Here is a 17,281-nt window from a genome sequence, read left to right on the forward strand (position 1 = left end):
AGGCACTGCCATCAAACAGAGTATGTTAAAAACATAGGCGATATAAGTTAACCTGTGCAACTATCATAGGCTATTAATTAAGCAAATAGCTTAGTACATTTCAGAAAAGGATTAGACGTTAATATAAAACGAGAGCAAACAGCTGCAACAGTAATATTTAGAACAAAATCAGAAAGGTTATCAACCAGTCACACTTCAGGGCACAAGCCAATTTCCAGCAATTCCACAGTATCAGAAAGAAATCCTACCAACTGTTTTTATATTGTATATTGAGGTGTATTAGCAGGATTTCTTTCCTTTTTTGAGGCATCTGGCTTTGACTATTTTTAAACAGAACAGCTGACTGGATGGATCATTGGTTTGTCCCTGTATGGCAGTCCCTATATTCCCAGTTAATTCATATTGCTTTAACTGCAGAGACATACATTCAACATAATTATGGATCTGTGGAAGGTAGTCATTCAGTTCAGAAAGTCTCATAGTGCCTTTGGGACTCTGAATCACAAGAACTACAAAATCCTATTGCACTTGCCCAGGGTCATTGTGGAAAACAAGGGAGATAGCTCTCTTATGAATATGATACGTATCTCAGTTTACGAGTTGGCTATTTAATTATACATCTATACAGAATTGAATCAAAAGGGCTGTTAGGAACAGTGAACAGGAAACAGAAGATTGGTAGACACAATACACCTTGGGTAAACAACTTCAAGGGAGTTTACAGTGGCAAGATGATTAATTAAGATGATGCTGTTTTCAGGTGACAGCAATCTTATACAGTTGTTTTACTAAGACAGAGCATAGAAATCAGAAGGACCATAAACAGTTAAGAACCCCAGTTAAGAGATGAAGGGTGGAAACAAGTGGGCAGCAATTACTCAGGCAAGACACAGAGTGAGGCAGAGAATGCTGCATAGCACAATCTATCTCTTGCTCTCAAGAGTAAGGGTGCTTGTGTTATGTGGAGTTTACAAAACCTGCAAAGAAAGGATAAAGTGAGACGAGTTGCTCATAGACTTTTGTTGTTTTAACTCACTTCTCTAATTGCAATGTATCACTGGATTAATAAATAATATTTTGTTTTGCTGAAGCTGTTTTGCATCACTTCAATGGTCTGCTTGTCACAAGCTTCTGAAGAAAGTTCTTGCAGGTGCTGAATATAATTGAGTCTGTTGATATATCACTGGTGGAAAATAGTGGGGCTGCAGCACCGATCCCAGTCTAAGAATGATAGGACCAAGTGCTTCCACCCAGAGAAGGGTAAAGAAAACAAAAGCTGTCACCAGAGGAGTGCAGAGGGGACTGAAAAAGGGTCTAAAGCACAGCTTGCCCTGTAATCACAAAAATCACCATTTGCTTAGTTTGATCAGTGAATCCAATTTTCAATATGCAGAACCAGTTCTTCAACTAGTGTAAATTGGCACACCCCACTGACCTCAAAGCTGCACCAATTTACACCTACTGTGGATATGGCTAAAGTAATATGGACAAAGGGGCCATTTAATCTAATTAGTGAATCGTAACATTTTCCATTGTCTGACTGATTTTGATAAAGTATACAATCTTAATTTTGCATCAGGTTATGATGGTTTTTTTTTCCCCATCAGCTACTTTTAAAGAGCAGCAGACCTCATCAGCCTCATTCCACTTACCTAGTTACTTCTTTTCAACTCTCCAAAAGTCCTTTTGGAACCTATAATTGTATTTTCTAAAGAAGTTAAAAAGGTGATTACACAGCTGTGACCAAACAGCCACTGCATGTAATTCTGGACTATTTATCCTCTCTAGGCGTGTCAGCTCTTTTTTCAAGCTCTCATTGATGTAATTAGCCTCTCTCTCTCCTCTCATAAAGTCTTCATTATGTGGTTAGCAGACTGGAGACAATGAAGTCAAGTGACAGTAAGTGCCAAAAGAAGAAATAAAGTCTGTGACCCAACAGTAAAACGGAAATCATCATCTTGGCATATAAATGGATTCCAGTTTTAAGGATTATCAGTCAAAGTCCACTACTGTATCTAAGGTTTTAATTGCAATTTAGTCCAAAAGCTTTTCCACAGACTTGGAGAGGATCTAATAAAATAGTTTACTTATTCTTAATGCATCCATTTTTATTTTCTGAAAAGGTTCTCTTTACAGTCTCCTAATCTATTTTAAACTACTTTTTGAGTTGTCGCAGGTAGGAAAATAATCCTTATGTTGAATATAAAAATTACTTTCATTTTTGTTAGTAAGGAAATCCTGTGTTTGTCCATAGCTCCATGAGCCTTGTTATAATCTTCTCGTTGCCTGGATCCCTTACAGCTCTGTCCTGAACTTCAAAAAGCGTAGCTCAATGAATACGGAGTCATCATTCACTTTAAATTGCACAACACTCATTTTTTTTCTTTTAAACAAACTTGGACTGGACCAGTTCCTTCTCCCTCAGGCAAGTCAAGGATTCTTAAGACTTTGGCATCTTATCTGGCTTTCAATCAGTTCTACCCTATTCTGTATCATCTTATTTCTATTTATAGTTGAATTCGACAAAGACATCACAGAGGTTTGTTCCCAACAGTTCTCAATTTCTCTAACTCTTTGCTCTATAGCGTTCAAACAAATTGACAAGATCATATGTGCCACACAAAGCTGCAAGTGTGCACTAAAACAGACTTCCTTTTAGTTTAGCGAACCCCGAGCTTATCGATCACTTCTAATAAGAAGCGCTGGGAGCAATTAGTTAAACTTTTGAAGCCAGTGAAATGTGCAACGGTGGCAGTTCATGTCCTTTAGGGCCCAGAGTTTTAATTTAAAAAAGGACACAGAAGACTGGCTTTGGTCATTGTATTCTAGGAGATGGAGCAAAAAAACCCAAACACAAACACACAGAGTTTAGGTGCCCTCCAAATAGCCCAGTGCTAGTGTCTCTGCTACCGAATTCCCCCCACTGTTACCAGGCTGTTTAAAGAGGCTTTAATACTATATTAGGTTTGTTTAGACTAGAGTGTTTTGGTTCTGTTGTAACTTTAGTTAAACAACATGATTGTGTATTTGAGCTGATCCAGAGGAAGTGACAGGTCTACTTATTTTAGTATTTTTAAAAAAATTAAAGGATGCTGAGAGCACTGGATGGATGCTCTTATTATAGTTCGTATAAATCTACACAACAGCTCAAAAACTTGCCTCTGCCAACTTGGCAACAACAATACCAACTGACTAACTTTAAAAATACTGTTTGGAGTTTCAGAAGGCTGCTAATTTAATAGTTAAGAAAAGCAATTGTTTCAAATATTTCCGAATGTACACATCAGAGAGGGATGAAAAGCACACAAACTGCATAATACAATTAACAAAATAACAGCAATTACAGTTTCAAATACCTTGTGAACTTCCTTCAGATAAGCAGATTGATACTTCATCATTCCTATCATTGTCATCTCCCACTTCAGTAGCAGTTTCATCTCCTGAAGTAAGTGCTGATTTAGTACCAGATTCAGGATGATCACAAAAATCAGCAGGGCCTCCTCTAGGGGGTGGGACTTCAATCCCCATTAAACGATATTTTCGTCTTCGATTCCCAATCCAAGTCTTACAGAGAGAAATACAAATGGATGGTATCAGAAATAGTAAACAGTCAACAGGCCTAAAACCAAGAGTAAAACATTTCTGTGTGACAGGGAGAGGGCAAGATACTTGGCTCAATTTCCCTTGCTCTAGTGGAACAAAGCAGCCTCAAACCCAGTAGATCTGGCCACCCTGGGATTTCCCACAACATATTGGAAAACCTCCATTGGTATATCTCTGTCATTTCCCTCCACAAAAGGGACATATCCAGAGAAAACTGGGCAGGATCAGACCACCACTGTGCTTTGATCTTCCACGGTTGTAAGAATAACCTTTAGGAGTTGTTTGTCAAGGCGTGTGTGTTAAGGGCAACCTCGAGGCCATCCCAAACTATGCAGAAAGCTGGGGCAGTCGCAGGGTCAAGTAACCTTAAAGGTGACTAAGAATCAGACAACACACCCTCACATAAGCCAAGTCACCACAGCTCTCAACAGATAAAGATTTACACTTAAAAATATACAAGTCTGACCGTACAGCTGGGAATGGACATGTTTATTCTCTTTCCTAAATTGCATTCAAAAACATTAAAAGAACATTAGCAAGATTGCAAAGTCAAGTATTTAAAAGTAAGGAAATGCCATAATTAAGGTTGCCTGTGGCTCCTTGTCTGATCTGTCTCTTCCCTCCCCACCCACAATGTCTCTCAGACTCAGCCTCTGCCCCAGGTTCCGCATCCAGTTTTAGTTACCCCCTCAATCTCTCCCCATCTCCATCTCCATGTCCCAGTCTCTTTATCCAGCCATTCTCAATCTTTCCTCCCACCCAATCTCCCCTCATCTCCATTACTCCCCAAACTGGTTCCTAATCCCAATCTCCTTGCCCAATCAATCCAAGCTTCTCCTCCATCTCCCAGTCTCAGTCTCCACACCCAGCAATCCCTGTTTCTTGTCCCTTCAGTCCCAGTCTCAACCAAACTTCTTGTTCTAATCCACTCCAACCTCTTTTCCTCTTCTCCAAAATCTTTTTTTTTTTCCCTCTGTATTCAAATCAGGCAGCTTCTTCCTCCGTGCTGTCTGGGTGTCATCAGGGGAGTCATTGAAAGCACCAGAGAGAAAAGGTCTGGTATCAATTCCTGTGCTCAGCCCCACCCTGGCTCTGTGATGACACAGGCACAGTCTGGTCACATATATGAGCTGTAAGGGAACGGAGCATATTTATTTGCTCTGTGCAGATGGCACATGCAGAGATTTTTAGCAGTAAACTCAAGAAGCCTCTAATGAGCATGAATTTTTTTTGCAAAGGTTTATAATTTGTCCAAAGTTGGGCAGATTTTCACAGAGATGTAAAAGACAAATCCTCGGATAAATTTCAAGTCCTGGCTCCAAAGCATAGGAGTGCTAAAGCTTTAAAAAAAGGTTACCAGAATTTAACATTGGCAAAACAATGTATTTTTTCCTGTCTTGTTCTCAGAAACAGCTCCACTGTTTTGGCTGAAATTTAAAATCAGCCTGAAGTAGACATCCAGCATGGAAAATCTGAGCTCAAAATGTGAAAATTTCACGAAAATATAAGAAACTGAAAACAGGGTCTTAAAATGCAAAGTGTTGGGCAACTTTAATAACAGGCAGGGATACCAGCTTTACCTATAAGACCATAGTATGCTATGCATAGCTTTTTTCAAGTCAGTTACTTTTGAAACAAAATTACTTTCACAAGTTCAGATTGGTTACTTTTTATATTGTTTTTGATGGTCCTTAGCTGTTGGATAATATGACCCTTCCCCAAATTTACATTTTCATAATAAAGAATATATAGTAGTTCCAAAAAGGGCAAATTAGAAAATTCTTAACAGTGAATATAATTTGAAGTTAAGGACTTTCTATAAAAATAAGATGCCATATCTTTAACTTCCTTATACTTATGTCAACAATGCATGATGCTAACTACTATAGGGTTTCTGCACCATTATCACAATTTATCTTTCCTTTATTTCAGAGTGATTCTACCTCTTTATTCCTTTTCACAGTGAATTATTGAAAAAAAATCCAGCAAGAAGTCATTGGAACATATGGACAAAGCAGACGGTTTATTTTTCTTTTTGATGTGTCATTTCTGCTTTAAAAATTCTGCCACAATAGAACCACATATTCACTACTGTATGTTGAACGTGCCCCTTGAAATACATATATCGACTTCTGTAGCATCCAAAGTTAAAATTAGGAAAGAAAATATATGCCATTTATTTACAGGCTTTTCTATACCAAACAGCACTCTATAGTGAATGTTTTAGAGCAGTGCATTGAGAGATGCATCTAAATATATACATTTCTCTTTTCCTTTAACCAGCTAAGCTTCACCTCAAGGAGAAATACTGATCTAAACAATACATTCTAATTGAATTTCTTTATTATACCATCTCTGATCTAATCAATACATTCTAATTCAATTTCTTTATTAAACTATCTCCCAGAAAAACTCAAATCAACACTCTACAGATAATGTAAACTTTAATTACTTACAAAGCCCCATTGTCATGTACCTGTCCTCTATTTCTCACATTATTTCTGATTATGAAATTGTGCAAAGAATGTTTTTCTTTTCCAGTCATTATTCTTGTCCTCCCAAGATATTCAGATGTCTGAGATCCCTGGTCATCATCATGAAAGCTCTTCTAATGTCAAACACTGAACTTTGGTATGAATGAATAAATCAGTCAAGAGGAGGAGGATTAAAAAGAAACAAGCTTCTAATTAGACACCAAAAGCTAGATGATCAACAATCAGAAAAGAAGTACTGGACAATTTAATGAGGTTTTGGCACAGAGTTCCTGTGCCTGAGAATACCACAAAACATCTAGCTTTGCTTCTGGTGCCTTGGAAACCCATGAAAGACCACCTGGGGGTGTCAAAACATGTGTAGGATTAACATACAGCCTGCAGTCACTCTATGTGACCACAATCCCTTTGGAAGCATTGGTGCCAGGGGACAAACTAAACCACTGAACCTGAAAGGATTGAATTTGATGGAATTTGACGGTGCACAGGGGTGTAATGTCATTCTTATGTGAGAAAGGAAAAGCAATAGATTTTACTCATAATTAGATATAGGCCATGCTTATAGATCATGCACACGTGAATTTCTAGAACAAAAACATTTCTTGTTTGGACAAATCATTAAAAAATGATCCCTCTTAAGAACCTGTAAGAGAACAAATAGGGAGGGAACTGAACAGAATTAAAACAAAGTAAAATAAAAAAGACATATATAGATGAAACCATTGTGTATATTAAACCATTTATTTTGTCACACTTGTACACGAACTGAAAGAATATAAGGAATATTTGTTTTAGTTTCAGGTAACTATACCTCAGTGCCATGCTGCAAGTTTGGCACATACGTCTTTGAAACAATGTAGCCAATACATTATTAATTCACTGATTACAGAAACTACTCACAAACAAAATCTTTGTTAGCAAAAAGTTAAGGCTGAGAAGTGCTACTCTAAATAACATGCTTAATGACGACAATATTTAAAAAACACACACACACACACACACACACACACACACACACACACACACACTAACAAACATCCACCAACTAAGATTAAATACAGTTCTGACACCAAACTTAAATGAAGGCACAGACTCCAATTTATGTATGTTAAACAACCTTAACTCTGCCCTTGCAGGGCTGCCAGCCTCCAATCTTTCATTATTTGCACCTTTCATAGCGGTCCTGCTCCTGAAAAACCTCTCAATGATAACATCTGTTATTCTGAGATGAAGGACTTTTAGAAAGGGCTTTCAGAAGTTTGCTTGTTATGGTGAAAGCCTTTTTCCATTAAAAAATGTCCTCAAACTGACCTAGTAGCAACACCATGTCAAATTGTCTTCTCTCTCTTTTAATTTGGAGAGTAGTACTGGTAGGCCTAGAAGATTTATACACACAGGAACACTAACTCTGTACTGAAAAATATTTGTAATGGTCACATCAGTTATACTGGTGTTTACATGTCACAGCAACTTCAAAACCCTTACATGCACAGACACAGATTTTTACTAAAGAAGAGGGAGTGATGGCCATCTCACTGTTATTGCTACAATCAGGAATTCATAATTCAGGGGGTTGGACTAGATCTCCTGAGGTCCCTTCCAACTCTAATATTCTATGATTCTATGATTATAAATTATATGTGGTTGTAAAATAGAGCAGAGTTTACTCAACTGTTGCATGATTAAGAGTAGTACATTCCAGTAGATGTTACCCCAATCTCTTTTCCTGAAGTATAGGTCTCCAGGGTGACTAAGCAAATACCTGAAGAGGACAGATGCAGCCTTCCAATAAATGATTGACACAAAGACATTGTTCTTTCCAAAACAAGGCACTTTTTTACTGGTGCAAATAAGAATCCAGAATACAACAACAACCTAAAATGCAAATCTTTTAGAGCAAGTTAAAGAGAAACCCAAACCAGACTGCCTTATAGTTTAGACGATCCTAAGTGATACGCCCTGCTTACGGTGATCAGTCACTCACAGGTCACTGACAGCAGTTTTAAATGTTCTTTAAATGTTACATATATACATTCCCTTTACAATTAGCACAACAAACACACATCTTTGTTAACCCAAGGGTGCACACATACACACTGACACTACACTACATTATTCTATAATATTATCTGACAGATTTACTCCACTTGCTGATTGTTTCTCCTGCACTTTCTCTCTCTGCCTCCTTCTGCTGCTGTGTTCTTTCTACTTCTTCTCCCTCAGCTGCTGGACAGGGCAGGACACTGCTGCTGCTGTCAATGGACTGCTCAGGCAAGCTCTCTCTTCTTCTCTGTCCTCTTTTTATGTCAGCTCCTACTCTGTCCTCCTGTCAGCCCACTGACCCACTGACTTTTATACTGTCCTATCACAACTTTTTAGAGACCTTTGATAATATCTTTCTGTCAGATCTTTACTACACACGCTCACTGCCAACAATCTAGGAATGCTCACTGCAAATTCTATTTTTAGCCTGTAGCTGTTGTTTTCCTCAGGGTTATGATCTGCTGACCAATACTTTGGTTTTTCCACCAGTTCTATGTTGTTTTACCTCAGCTGACCTTTCCCCTACTTTTGAAATATTACGTGAACTGCAGTTTGTAATGGTGGAGTGATTCTTGCTTATTCAAAAATGGAAGTCCGGAATGGAAGAATTGAGTCTGCAGAATTACTCTGGTATCAATGTGATAACTACGGATGAGATTAAGGTGTTTGTCATGGCTATATAGGGACAAGGGTGAGGCAGGAAGTAGTCTTTTTCCATCCAGATTCATTTTTTACAATCAGTATACTGCTAACTCAATTACAAATACCTTAGATGGTAGTCAAATACACTGAGCAATTTCTATCATTGAAGATGCTCTTACGAACATAGGGCTTGATGCTGAAAGCAAAACTACATAGCCAGACCCATATAGTACCTACCCCACTGACTTGAACTCACAGGCATCCTGAGGCATATTGTGACTTGCAGAACAGAGGGATCAAAGGGCATGACCCATCAAACTCTATCCAAGATATCCTATTAAATAAATTGGGCCCATAATATCTTTAAAAATATTGATTTACTAATCTCCAGAGTGCAGTATCATGCTCAGTATCAGATTATTTCCATATACTAGTGTAAAATACCCAAGTAATTGAGAAAGGATAATATCTTTGTAGTAGCCTAAATCCCAACTTGTTATGTATTACCTCTACTATGTATTACCTCTACTAGCACCTCCAGTGTCAAAAAACTCCTCACTATTAAATATGAATGTAGAGAGTTGTCTCAGTAATTAACCTTCAAAAAATGAATTACCGTACAAGACTATATTTTTCAGTTCTAATGTTTTCTATTTTAAAAAGTATTGGACTGTACTTAATCTGACACTACAGTGCCTCCTAGAGCACAAAAGAATTAAAAATTAAAATAAAATAACACAAAAGGAAATACAAATGTTTCGGTCACATAATGGTAAAAAAGATTTAATCCAAAAATTCAAGAATCACAAGCATGAAAAATTCCTTTAAATGTTTGTGTTATTTCAAATTATTGCTGAAACAATGAAAATTTCTTGGGTGGAGTGCAGTGCATGAAACTATAAAAGCTACCTAATTAGATAATAAATATTTTTATCATTGTGGTGCTTAATAGAGCTCCTAAAGAAAAATGATGAAACTCCAAGTTAACTAAAACGAAAGATCATCATACAGTTAAGCTTGGACTCAAGATGGAAAAAAAAAATCCTGTGACTAACACTGACTTGCCAGAACTCTGGCAAGTAAAAGTCAAATTAACTTGTCATGTGCATATTCCTCCTAATAAAAGACTTGTCTACATTATATATTCCAGCACTTTTTTCCAATTACTTTAAAACAAGTTAGGCAAAAGAACTTCCATCACTTGGTTTGGCAAACTAGTTCAATATTTGTAAACTGTTCTAACTCTTAGTCATCACACAGCCAAACTACACACATTGAAAGTTTGAACTCTTCTCATAAATAAATTCCTCCATCCCCTAATTGATCTAATTGAAGAGATTATCATTTTACTAACCCATGGACATGATACATCTGTATAAACTCTACCCATATGTGACCACCATGTTGATGACAAATCTGCAGTTCTGTCTTCTGCCGCAGTATCCAAATTTCAAGTTCAAGGTACAACAAATCCTGAAATCCAGATATTTTAGAATGGCCCCCAGGATTGCATTCCTTTCTACCTCTCTGGAACAGCTGTCAACTGGTGTCCAGCATCAGTCTATCTTTTCAGTTATACTGCATGGCTCTCTACAATGATCAACTTATTCATTTTTCTTCCCTAAGGAAATCATTGATTCTATCAAATGTTCCTTTCCCTCCATTACTGATGGCTATGTGGACTACTAAATGGGAATTCCCCAGCATCCCTTAGAATATCCTTTACCCTTTTTGTCATATCTTGTCCTGATTCCTGAAAACTATCCCTCCCCCCCACCCAATTTTCATCAATTTCTTTCACGTGTCTTTGATGATTTAACACCAAAAGTGTTTTCTTATCCTTAGAGGGACTTTATATTTTAATCCCATCAAAAGTGCTAGTTCTTTATAATCTGTTGGGATATGCCTGTTTATTTTAAATCTTTTATAAATTCCAGTCTAAATGAAATATCAAATGTTTTGTAAAGCTGCTTTTGCTGCTGATCAATTAAAAAAAATCTCACCTGAAGGCTTTTATCTATATATAGACTGGTGAAAGAGCAAGAGTACTTCCTAACAGGCCATTCATTATTTAATATGTGAGATTATTTCTGGCCAAATCATGCAATTTTAAAAGGCTTTCATTTATGCTATTTTTGCTTCTGAAACAAGATAAGGGAGGGACTGTACATTTCTTACCCGCACTATTTCACAGTCAACATTTAATTCTGCAGCAACAGCTTCAATTTTTTCTCTGCAGACTGAGCCCAGGCTGGTCATGCCATTGTCCCAGTATTTCTTGAGGGTGGCTAAATCTCGGTCACTAAACTGCGTGCGGTCCTGTAGCTGTAAAACAAGAAGCTATGATTAGAATAAAATATAAAAGGGCTTTCAGGTGACACGGCCTTGTTCACAAACAAAGCACTTCGGAATTACAAAACCAAAAATCACTTCATGTCCTTCCATTTCTTTAGCTCTTTTGTTTTTTAAATTCTCTCATGTTGGTTTTCCTGAAGATGTCAATTTTTTAATCTAGATTGGCAGAGTTCTCTGGGATTCACCTCTGTCAGGGGTTTTAGAACGAAAGGAAGTTTTAAATGTGCTAGCAGTGTTTTAATTCCACCTTATTCGATTTGCTTTATCTCACTTTTATAGTTTCATGAGTAACTGGGCATTTTTTGCTTCAGCTGTTTACTTTCTCTTCATGCCATTATGCATATTATTCCTCTGGAGCGGGCAGGGGGGCTAGTTGCTTTCTTCTTTTTTTTGCCAGAACCCTTTTATCGTTCTGAAAACTACTATATATGCATAATTCAAAGGGTTCCAAGTCCCCTAAAGGAAATCCTTTTTATGTTTATATGGTAGGCTCTGGAGTTTAAATTGTTTTCACTGGTTATTTATGATTTACCAAATGTTATGTTGTGATAAATTTGCACGATAGTAGACAATAGATATAAGCAAGAATACTGGAGAATGATTCTGAGGTTGTCTACCATTTCCTTGATTTGTATGGTTGTGTATTAAAAATGAGTTATATATGTTGTATTGAACTGCAAGTAAAACCATTAGCTCAAGTAATACTTTTTAGTCTATCTTAATCATTGTTTCCATTTCCTCACACTGACAAATAGATTTGCCATCTCTTGCTGCTAAGAATAAACAGAGGCAGCTATTCTTAAAGTCTGAATAAAGAGATAGTAGCAAATATCTGCAGGTGCTTAGTTACTTATTATTTTCATCAATTACTAGAATTATATCTTTGAAACCAAGATTATGTCTGAGAAGAGGAGAATTTCCAAATAAAAAGCTATTAAAACATTAGATTATTTTTAAAAGAAATCATATCAAAATTAGTGGAACCAAAATTATTGCTAACGTTTTTGATAAAATCCAATATTATCTACCTCTTTAGTTTTAAGTCTCTGCCCTTTTAAAATAAATACTTAACAAGTCATTAAAAGGACTTCAGCCTCTTCAGTGCTAAATTAATAAAATAGGTGTGCCAAAATATAATTTGTTTTCTAGAAAAATAATGTCCTGTTTAGATTGATTATGTAATTCAGTATATGAATAGTGTAGTATAAACAGATTATATTCACTAACAAAAAATACTCCAAACACTCCCTTGCCATGTACAGTTTTATCAATCTAGGCCTAAGTCAATTTAGAAGCTTTCTTCACAATCTACCATTCAGAATGGAAGGGGAAGAGAAATGCTGACTTCCTAAAGGACTCTGTTCTGCGATATGCCTTGAGAGCTCTGCAAACATCTGAACTGTTCCATTTTTCTCCGATGGACCTAATTTGAGTAGAATGACACAGGAGCTGCTTCCAGGACCATTGATGCCATACCCCCTTTTTATAGCTGCTGGGATGGGTGTTCTGATTTTTACAAGTGACAAGTGGCTTTTGCAAGTGTTCTGTCTCATTCTCATTCTGCCTACTTGGAACAGGGGGGAGGATAAGGGGCAGCCCAGTGAGTGAAGGAGGAGGAGAAACCATGGCAGGTAAGAGTAGGCGTGCGATGGAAGGGAGACCAGATATTTAAGAGTGGTTCAGTATAAACATGTGGGCATATAGGCAGCTCTTAGCAAGTTGAACTTCTCAGCTGATTTTTTTTTTTTTTTTTTTTTTAAATCTTGAAGGTAAAGAAATAGTGCATCTGCTGCAGCTTGTGGAGACACCAAAGGAACAATTGGTGTAGCTATTTGCTACTCAGGCAGCTCTACATGATCTTTGCCTGATATAAGCAGAGAAGAGGGAACCAGGATTTGTGGATTGTTTTCTGGGGGGGCATGTCTACACTGCAGAGTGAAGTCGGTTTATTTTAAATCGACCTTCAATCGCCAAATTTTAGAAGCCTCAGGAGCATGATCACACCACGCTCATTGCGTCAGGGGATTGCGTACCCACTAGCCACGCTTGGGTCAACAATCAAAGCAGTGCACCGTGGGTAGCTATCCCACAGTGCAAAAAGCCACAGAAGCTTTTGGGAAGGTTGTTATCCTCTCAGGATGCAACATCCTCCTTCCCCCTCCCTTCTTGTCCCAAACAAACAGAATAACGCTTTTTCGCACCATTTTTCTAAACCCTTCAGTCTCTGCCATGCACACACCATTGCCAGAGAGGCATGGAGCCTGCTCAGCTCTGTACTATCATTGTGAGCATCACAAACACTTCACATCTTATCCTGCAGTATTTTCATGGGCAACACAGGGGCCGCAGCGCTGAAAATTGTGATGTTACTCAAGATACCCTCCTACAAGCCATAGAACTGAACAATTCCTGTTTGCTGCTGGCTGTCACACACCATCTGCAGTCTGTGGAGCGCCACTTCTGGTCCCAGGAAACAAGCCCTGACTGGTGGGATCTCATCATTATGAAGATGTGGGTTGATGAGCAGTGGCTGCAGAACTTTCCTATGTGAAAGGCCACTTTTTTGGAACTCTGCATAGAGCTGTCCCCAGCCCTGAAACAGATGAACACTCACTTGAGACTAGCTCTGACACTGGAGAAGAGATGGCCATCGCTCTATGGAAGCTAGCAATGCCAGACTGCTCTCAGTCAGTTGGAAACCTATTTGGAGTCAATAAATCCATCGTGGGAGCTGCTGTAATACAAGTTTGCCAGGCCATTAAACTTCTGCTAAGAAGGGTAGTGACTTTGGGAAATGTGCAGGACATAGTGGATGGGTTTTCTGCAATGGGGTTCCCAAACTGTAGGGGGAGCAATAGATGGCGCACACAGCCCTCTCTTAGCACTGGACCACCTAGCCACAGAGTACATTAATTGAAAGGGATACTTCTCAGTGGTGTTGCAGGTCCTTGTGGATCACAAGAGGCACTTCACTGACATGAATGTGGAGTGGTCTGGAAAGGTGCATGACATGCGCATCTTTAGGAACTGAGGTCTGTTCAAAAAGATGCAAGCAGGGACTTTCTTCCCTAACCAAAAAATAAATATCGGCCGTGCTGAAATGCCAATAGTGATCCTTGGAGACCCTGTGTACCCATTGCTCCCCTGGCTAAAGAAGCCATACACTGGGCACCTGGACAGCAAGAAGGAGCAGTTCAATAATAGGCTGAGCAAGTGCAGGCTGGTCATGGAATGTGCATTTGAACATTTAAAGGCACGCTAGCACAGTTTACTCATTAGGCTAGACAAAAAAAAATCCCAGCAGTTATTTCTTTCTGCATGCTGTGTGCTCCATAATGTCTGTGAGACAAAGGGGGAGAAGTTCCCGTTGGGTTGGATCGTGGAGGCAGATGGGCTGGCAGCAAATTTTGAGCAGCCAGACAGCAGTGCAACGCTGACAGCCAACCGCGGAGCACTGCACCTCAGGGAAGCCTTGGAAAAAAAAAAAAAAAAAAAGAAGTCGGTTTTGTAGGAAGATCTAATGCTTCTGAAAAATCTGTGTTCTGTCTTCCTTTCCTATCTCCCTCACCCATTCCCCAGCACCACAGCACTGTGCTAGCCCTCTCCCACCGCCCCCAAAGCAGTAATCCCCATGGTCTCAATAAAGAAAGAGTAATGATCTTTAAAGCAGTACATTTTTATTGTTCATCATTAACAGTGGAGGGAAAGGAAGTTATTTCAACACTTTGCATGCATTGCATTGTTTCACTGTGCAAACAGCAAACACCACATACCCATTCCTTACAAAGGCCGGCGCCTCTTTCTGCTCCTCTCACCCGTTGTGGAGCAGAACACGTACTGCACCCTGCTCAACCTCCTCCTAGGTTGCTTGGGGGTGGGGCTAGGAAAGAGTGTGAGTTGAGAGTTTTACAGGGGCTGCAGAGGGAGTCTATCCTGCCGCTGCTTTTCTTGAAGCTCAACCAATCGCCTCAACATGTCCAACTGATCCTTCACTATGCGCAGCATCTCATCCTGCATTGCATGCTCACGTTCTTGGGCCGCCTTCCTGTTCTCCATGTCCATGTTCATTTTCTCTGATAATGAAATCCTCCAGGATCTTAGCTCTGTGTTAGAAGCCACAGAGGCGTTCATTATCTCAGTGAACATGTCATCCTCGGGGGGTTTTTTTCTGCCTTCTAATCTGTGACAGGCAGTCAGCAGGAGTAGTAGATGCTGAGCTGAAAGCCATGCTGTCCACTGAAAGGCAAGCAAAGCACAAGGTATCCATTGTTAGTTGGCCCCACAGACAAAAAGCAATGTTACAATGTAATTATAACTCCCCTTATTTTCCCAAGGGAACAGTAGACACGCATACCAATCTCTACCTATTGCAGGGGTAATAGTGCCATTCCAGTCATGGTAAGTAAGGTGCTAGTGCATCCATTTCAGGGAAATCCCTGTTGTGCATGATGCATAAGTCCTTAGTTCCCCAACAAGCAGGATTGTTGCGTCCTCCTGACCTTCCCAAAAATTGTTTTTTGAAAAGGCGGTACAGAAGGTGTGTGTGTGTGTGGGTGAAATTTCCCTGCATGAAAACGTATGTGGGTACCTGTCTCGTGATCCTTAAGACTCATCACAACCATGTGCTGTCTTGTAACTTGTAGTTTACATACCCCCAAAAGCCTCCCATGGCAGAAGAAAAAAAAAACCCAATTGTGTGGAGTGGGTACTGCAAATTTGCACCATCTTCCCTAGGTGACCATGAGAGATATCAGTCTCCTGAGGGTAACAGAGGTGGAAAGCGAGGATTTATTGCAAGCATCTGGATACAGGCCTGGCCCTTATGCTGCTATACTGTGTTCCGCGATGATGCCTGCACAATTAATAAGAGAGTGGTGGGGGAAAGTGTCCTATTGCAGTGGAAGAAATAAGGCTGCTCTCCCCAGAAGCCTTCTGCAAAGGATCACAGAGTACCTGAATGAAAGTTCTCTGGAGACAGCCATGGAGAATTCTCGGAGCATCCCTGTGCACATAAACATTCTTTTCCGGGGGGGGGGGAGGGACTCCTTGCTTAGGTGAACTAACAACGAGGAAGCCCATCCCCACCACCACATAGGGGTTTTTTTTGCTATCACAAGAAGCTAGACTGGGAGATAACCATAGAAATGAGATTTGCAGTACATACTCACCAGATGTGCATCTCGGTCACTCACGCTGTCCGGCGTCCAGCTGGGTTGTTCCTGGGTTACAAACAGCTCCTGACTTTCAGGGAGAATGGATTCCCCAGTCGCCTGGCCCCTGTTCTTCTCCTCCACCACAGAATCCTCCTTGTTCATCCTGGATTCCCCTGAAGTATCTATGCTGCGTGGTGGTACAGTGGTGGGGTCACCGCCGAGAATCGCATGCAACTCCTCATAAAAGCGGCATGTCTTTGGTGACGACCCAGAATGACTGCTTGCCTCCCGAGTTTTCTAATACGCTTGCCTCTGCTCTTTGATTTTAATGTGACACTGCTGTGCATCCCTCCTGTGCCCTTTTTCCAACATGCCGCATGATATCTTTTCGTAAATATCTAAATCTTTTTTGCTGGTTCGGAGTTGAGCCAGAACAGATTCTTCGCCACACAGACCGATGAGATCCAAGACCTCAGGTCGACTCCAGGCTGGAGTGTGTTTGGAGTCACCATGATCAGTTCTGCTGGCAAGCTCTCTCCACGCTGACAAAACAGGAAATGGGAATTCAAAATTTCCCAGGGCTTGAGGAAAGGGGCTGTTTCCTGTATACATGGCTGCAGTGCAACAGAGTGCAAACGTGCAGAACGGTCACAGCAGAGCATTGTGGGATAACTCACGGAGGCCAATTACATCAATTTACACTGTGCTCTGCCAATACTGCTGCTCATTTGACCCAAACAATTCCATTTCAGTACTACGCCACTTGCGGAGGTGGTTTTATTAAGTCGAATTTTCCCGCAATTTAAGTCGACGGAACTGACCAGCCAGTGAAGATGCATATGTTATGTGGTCGATAGAAGCCACATTCCGTCAATCTACCTTCACAGTGTAGACCAGGCCTAAGTGACTGGGCCCTCTGGCTGCTGGGAGAAATATCCCTGGGACCAAACCATGCTGCTCTCTTTCAACACAGGGATGCAGTTTCCTGACCAT

General features: G+C 39.8%; 1 protein-coding gene across 4 annotated transcripts in view; it reads right to left on the minus strand.

Annotated features, from left to right (window-relative positions):
- Nucleotides 1-17,281, minus strand: part of HDX (highly divergent homeobox) — a 75,152-nt gene that overhangs the window by 24,908 nt on the left and 32,963 nt on the right. For all 4 annotated transcript variants that reach the window (XM_067548370.1, XM_067548372.1, XM_067548369.1 and 1 more), the window contains 2 exons: nucleotides 10,959-11,105; nucleotides 3,357-3,564 (listed from right to left, as the gene is read on the minus strand). In XM_067548370.1, the coding sequence (XP_067404471.1) occupies nucleotides 3,357-3,564; nucleotides 10,959-11,105 (355 nt within the window). The remainder of the gene's footprint in view (nucleotides 1-3,356; nucleotides 3,565-10,958; nucleotides 11,106-17,281) is intronic.

Source organism: Emydura macquarii, unplaced genomic scaffold (genome assembly GCF_026122565.2).
Source record: "Emydura macquarii macquarii isolate MOO-44397 ecotype Brisbane River unplaced genomic scaffold, CSIRO-AGI_Emac_v2 contig_1253, whole genome shotgun sequence".
In the NCBI taxonomy this organism is placed as follows: domain Eukaryota; kingdom Metazoa; phylum Chordata; order Testudines; family Chelidae; genus Emydura; species Emydura macquarii.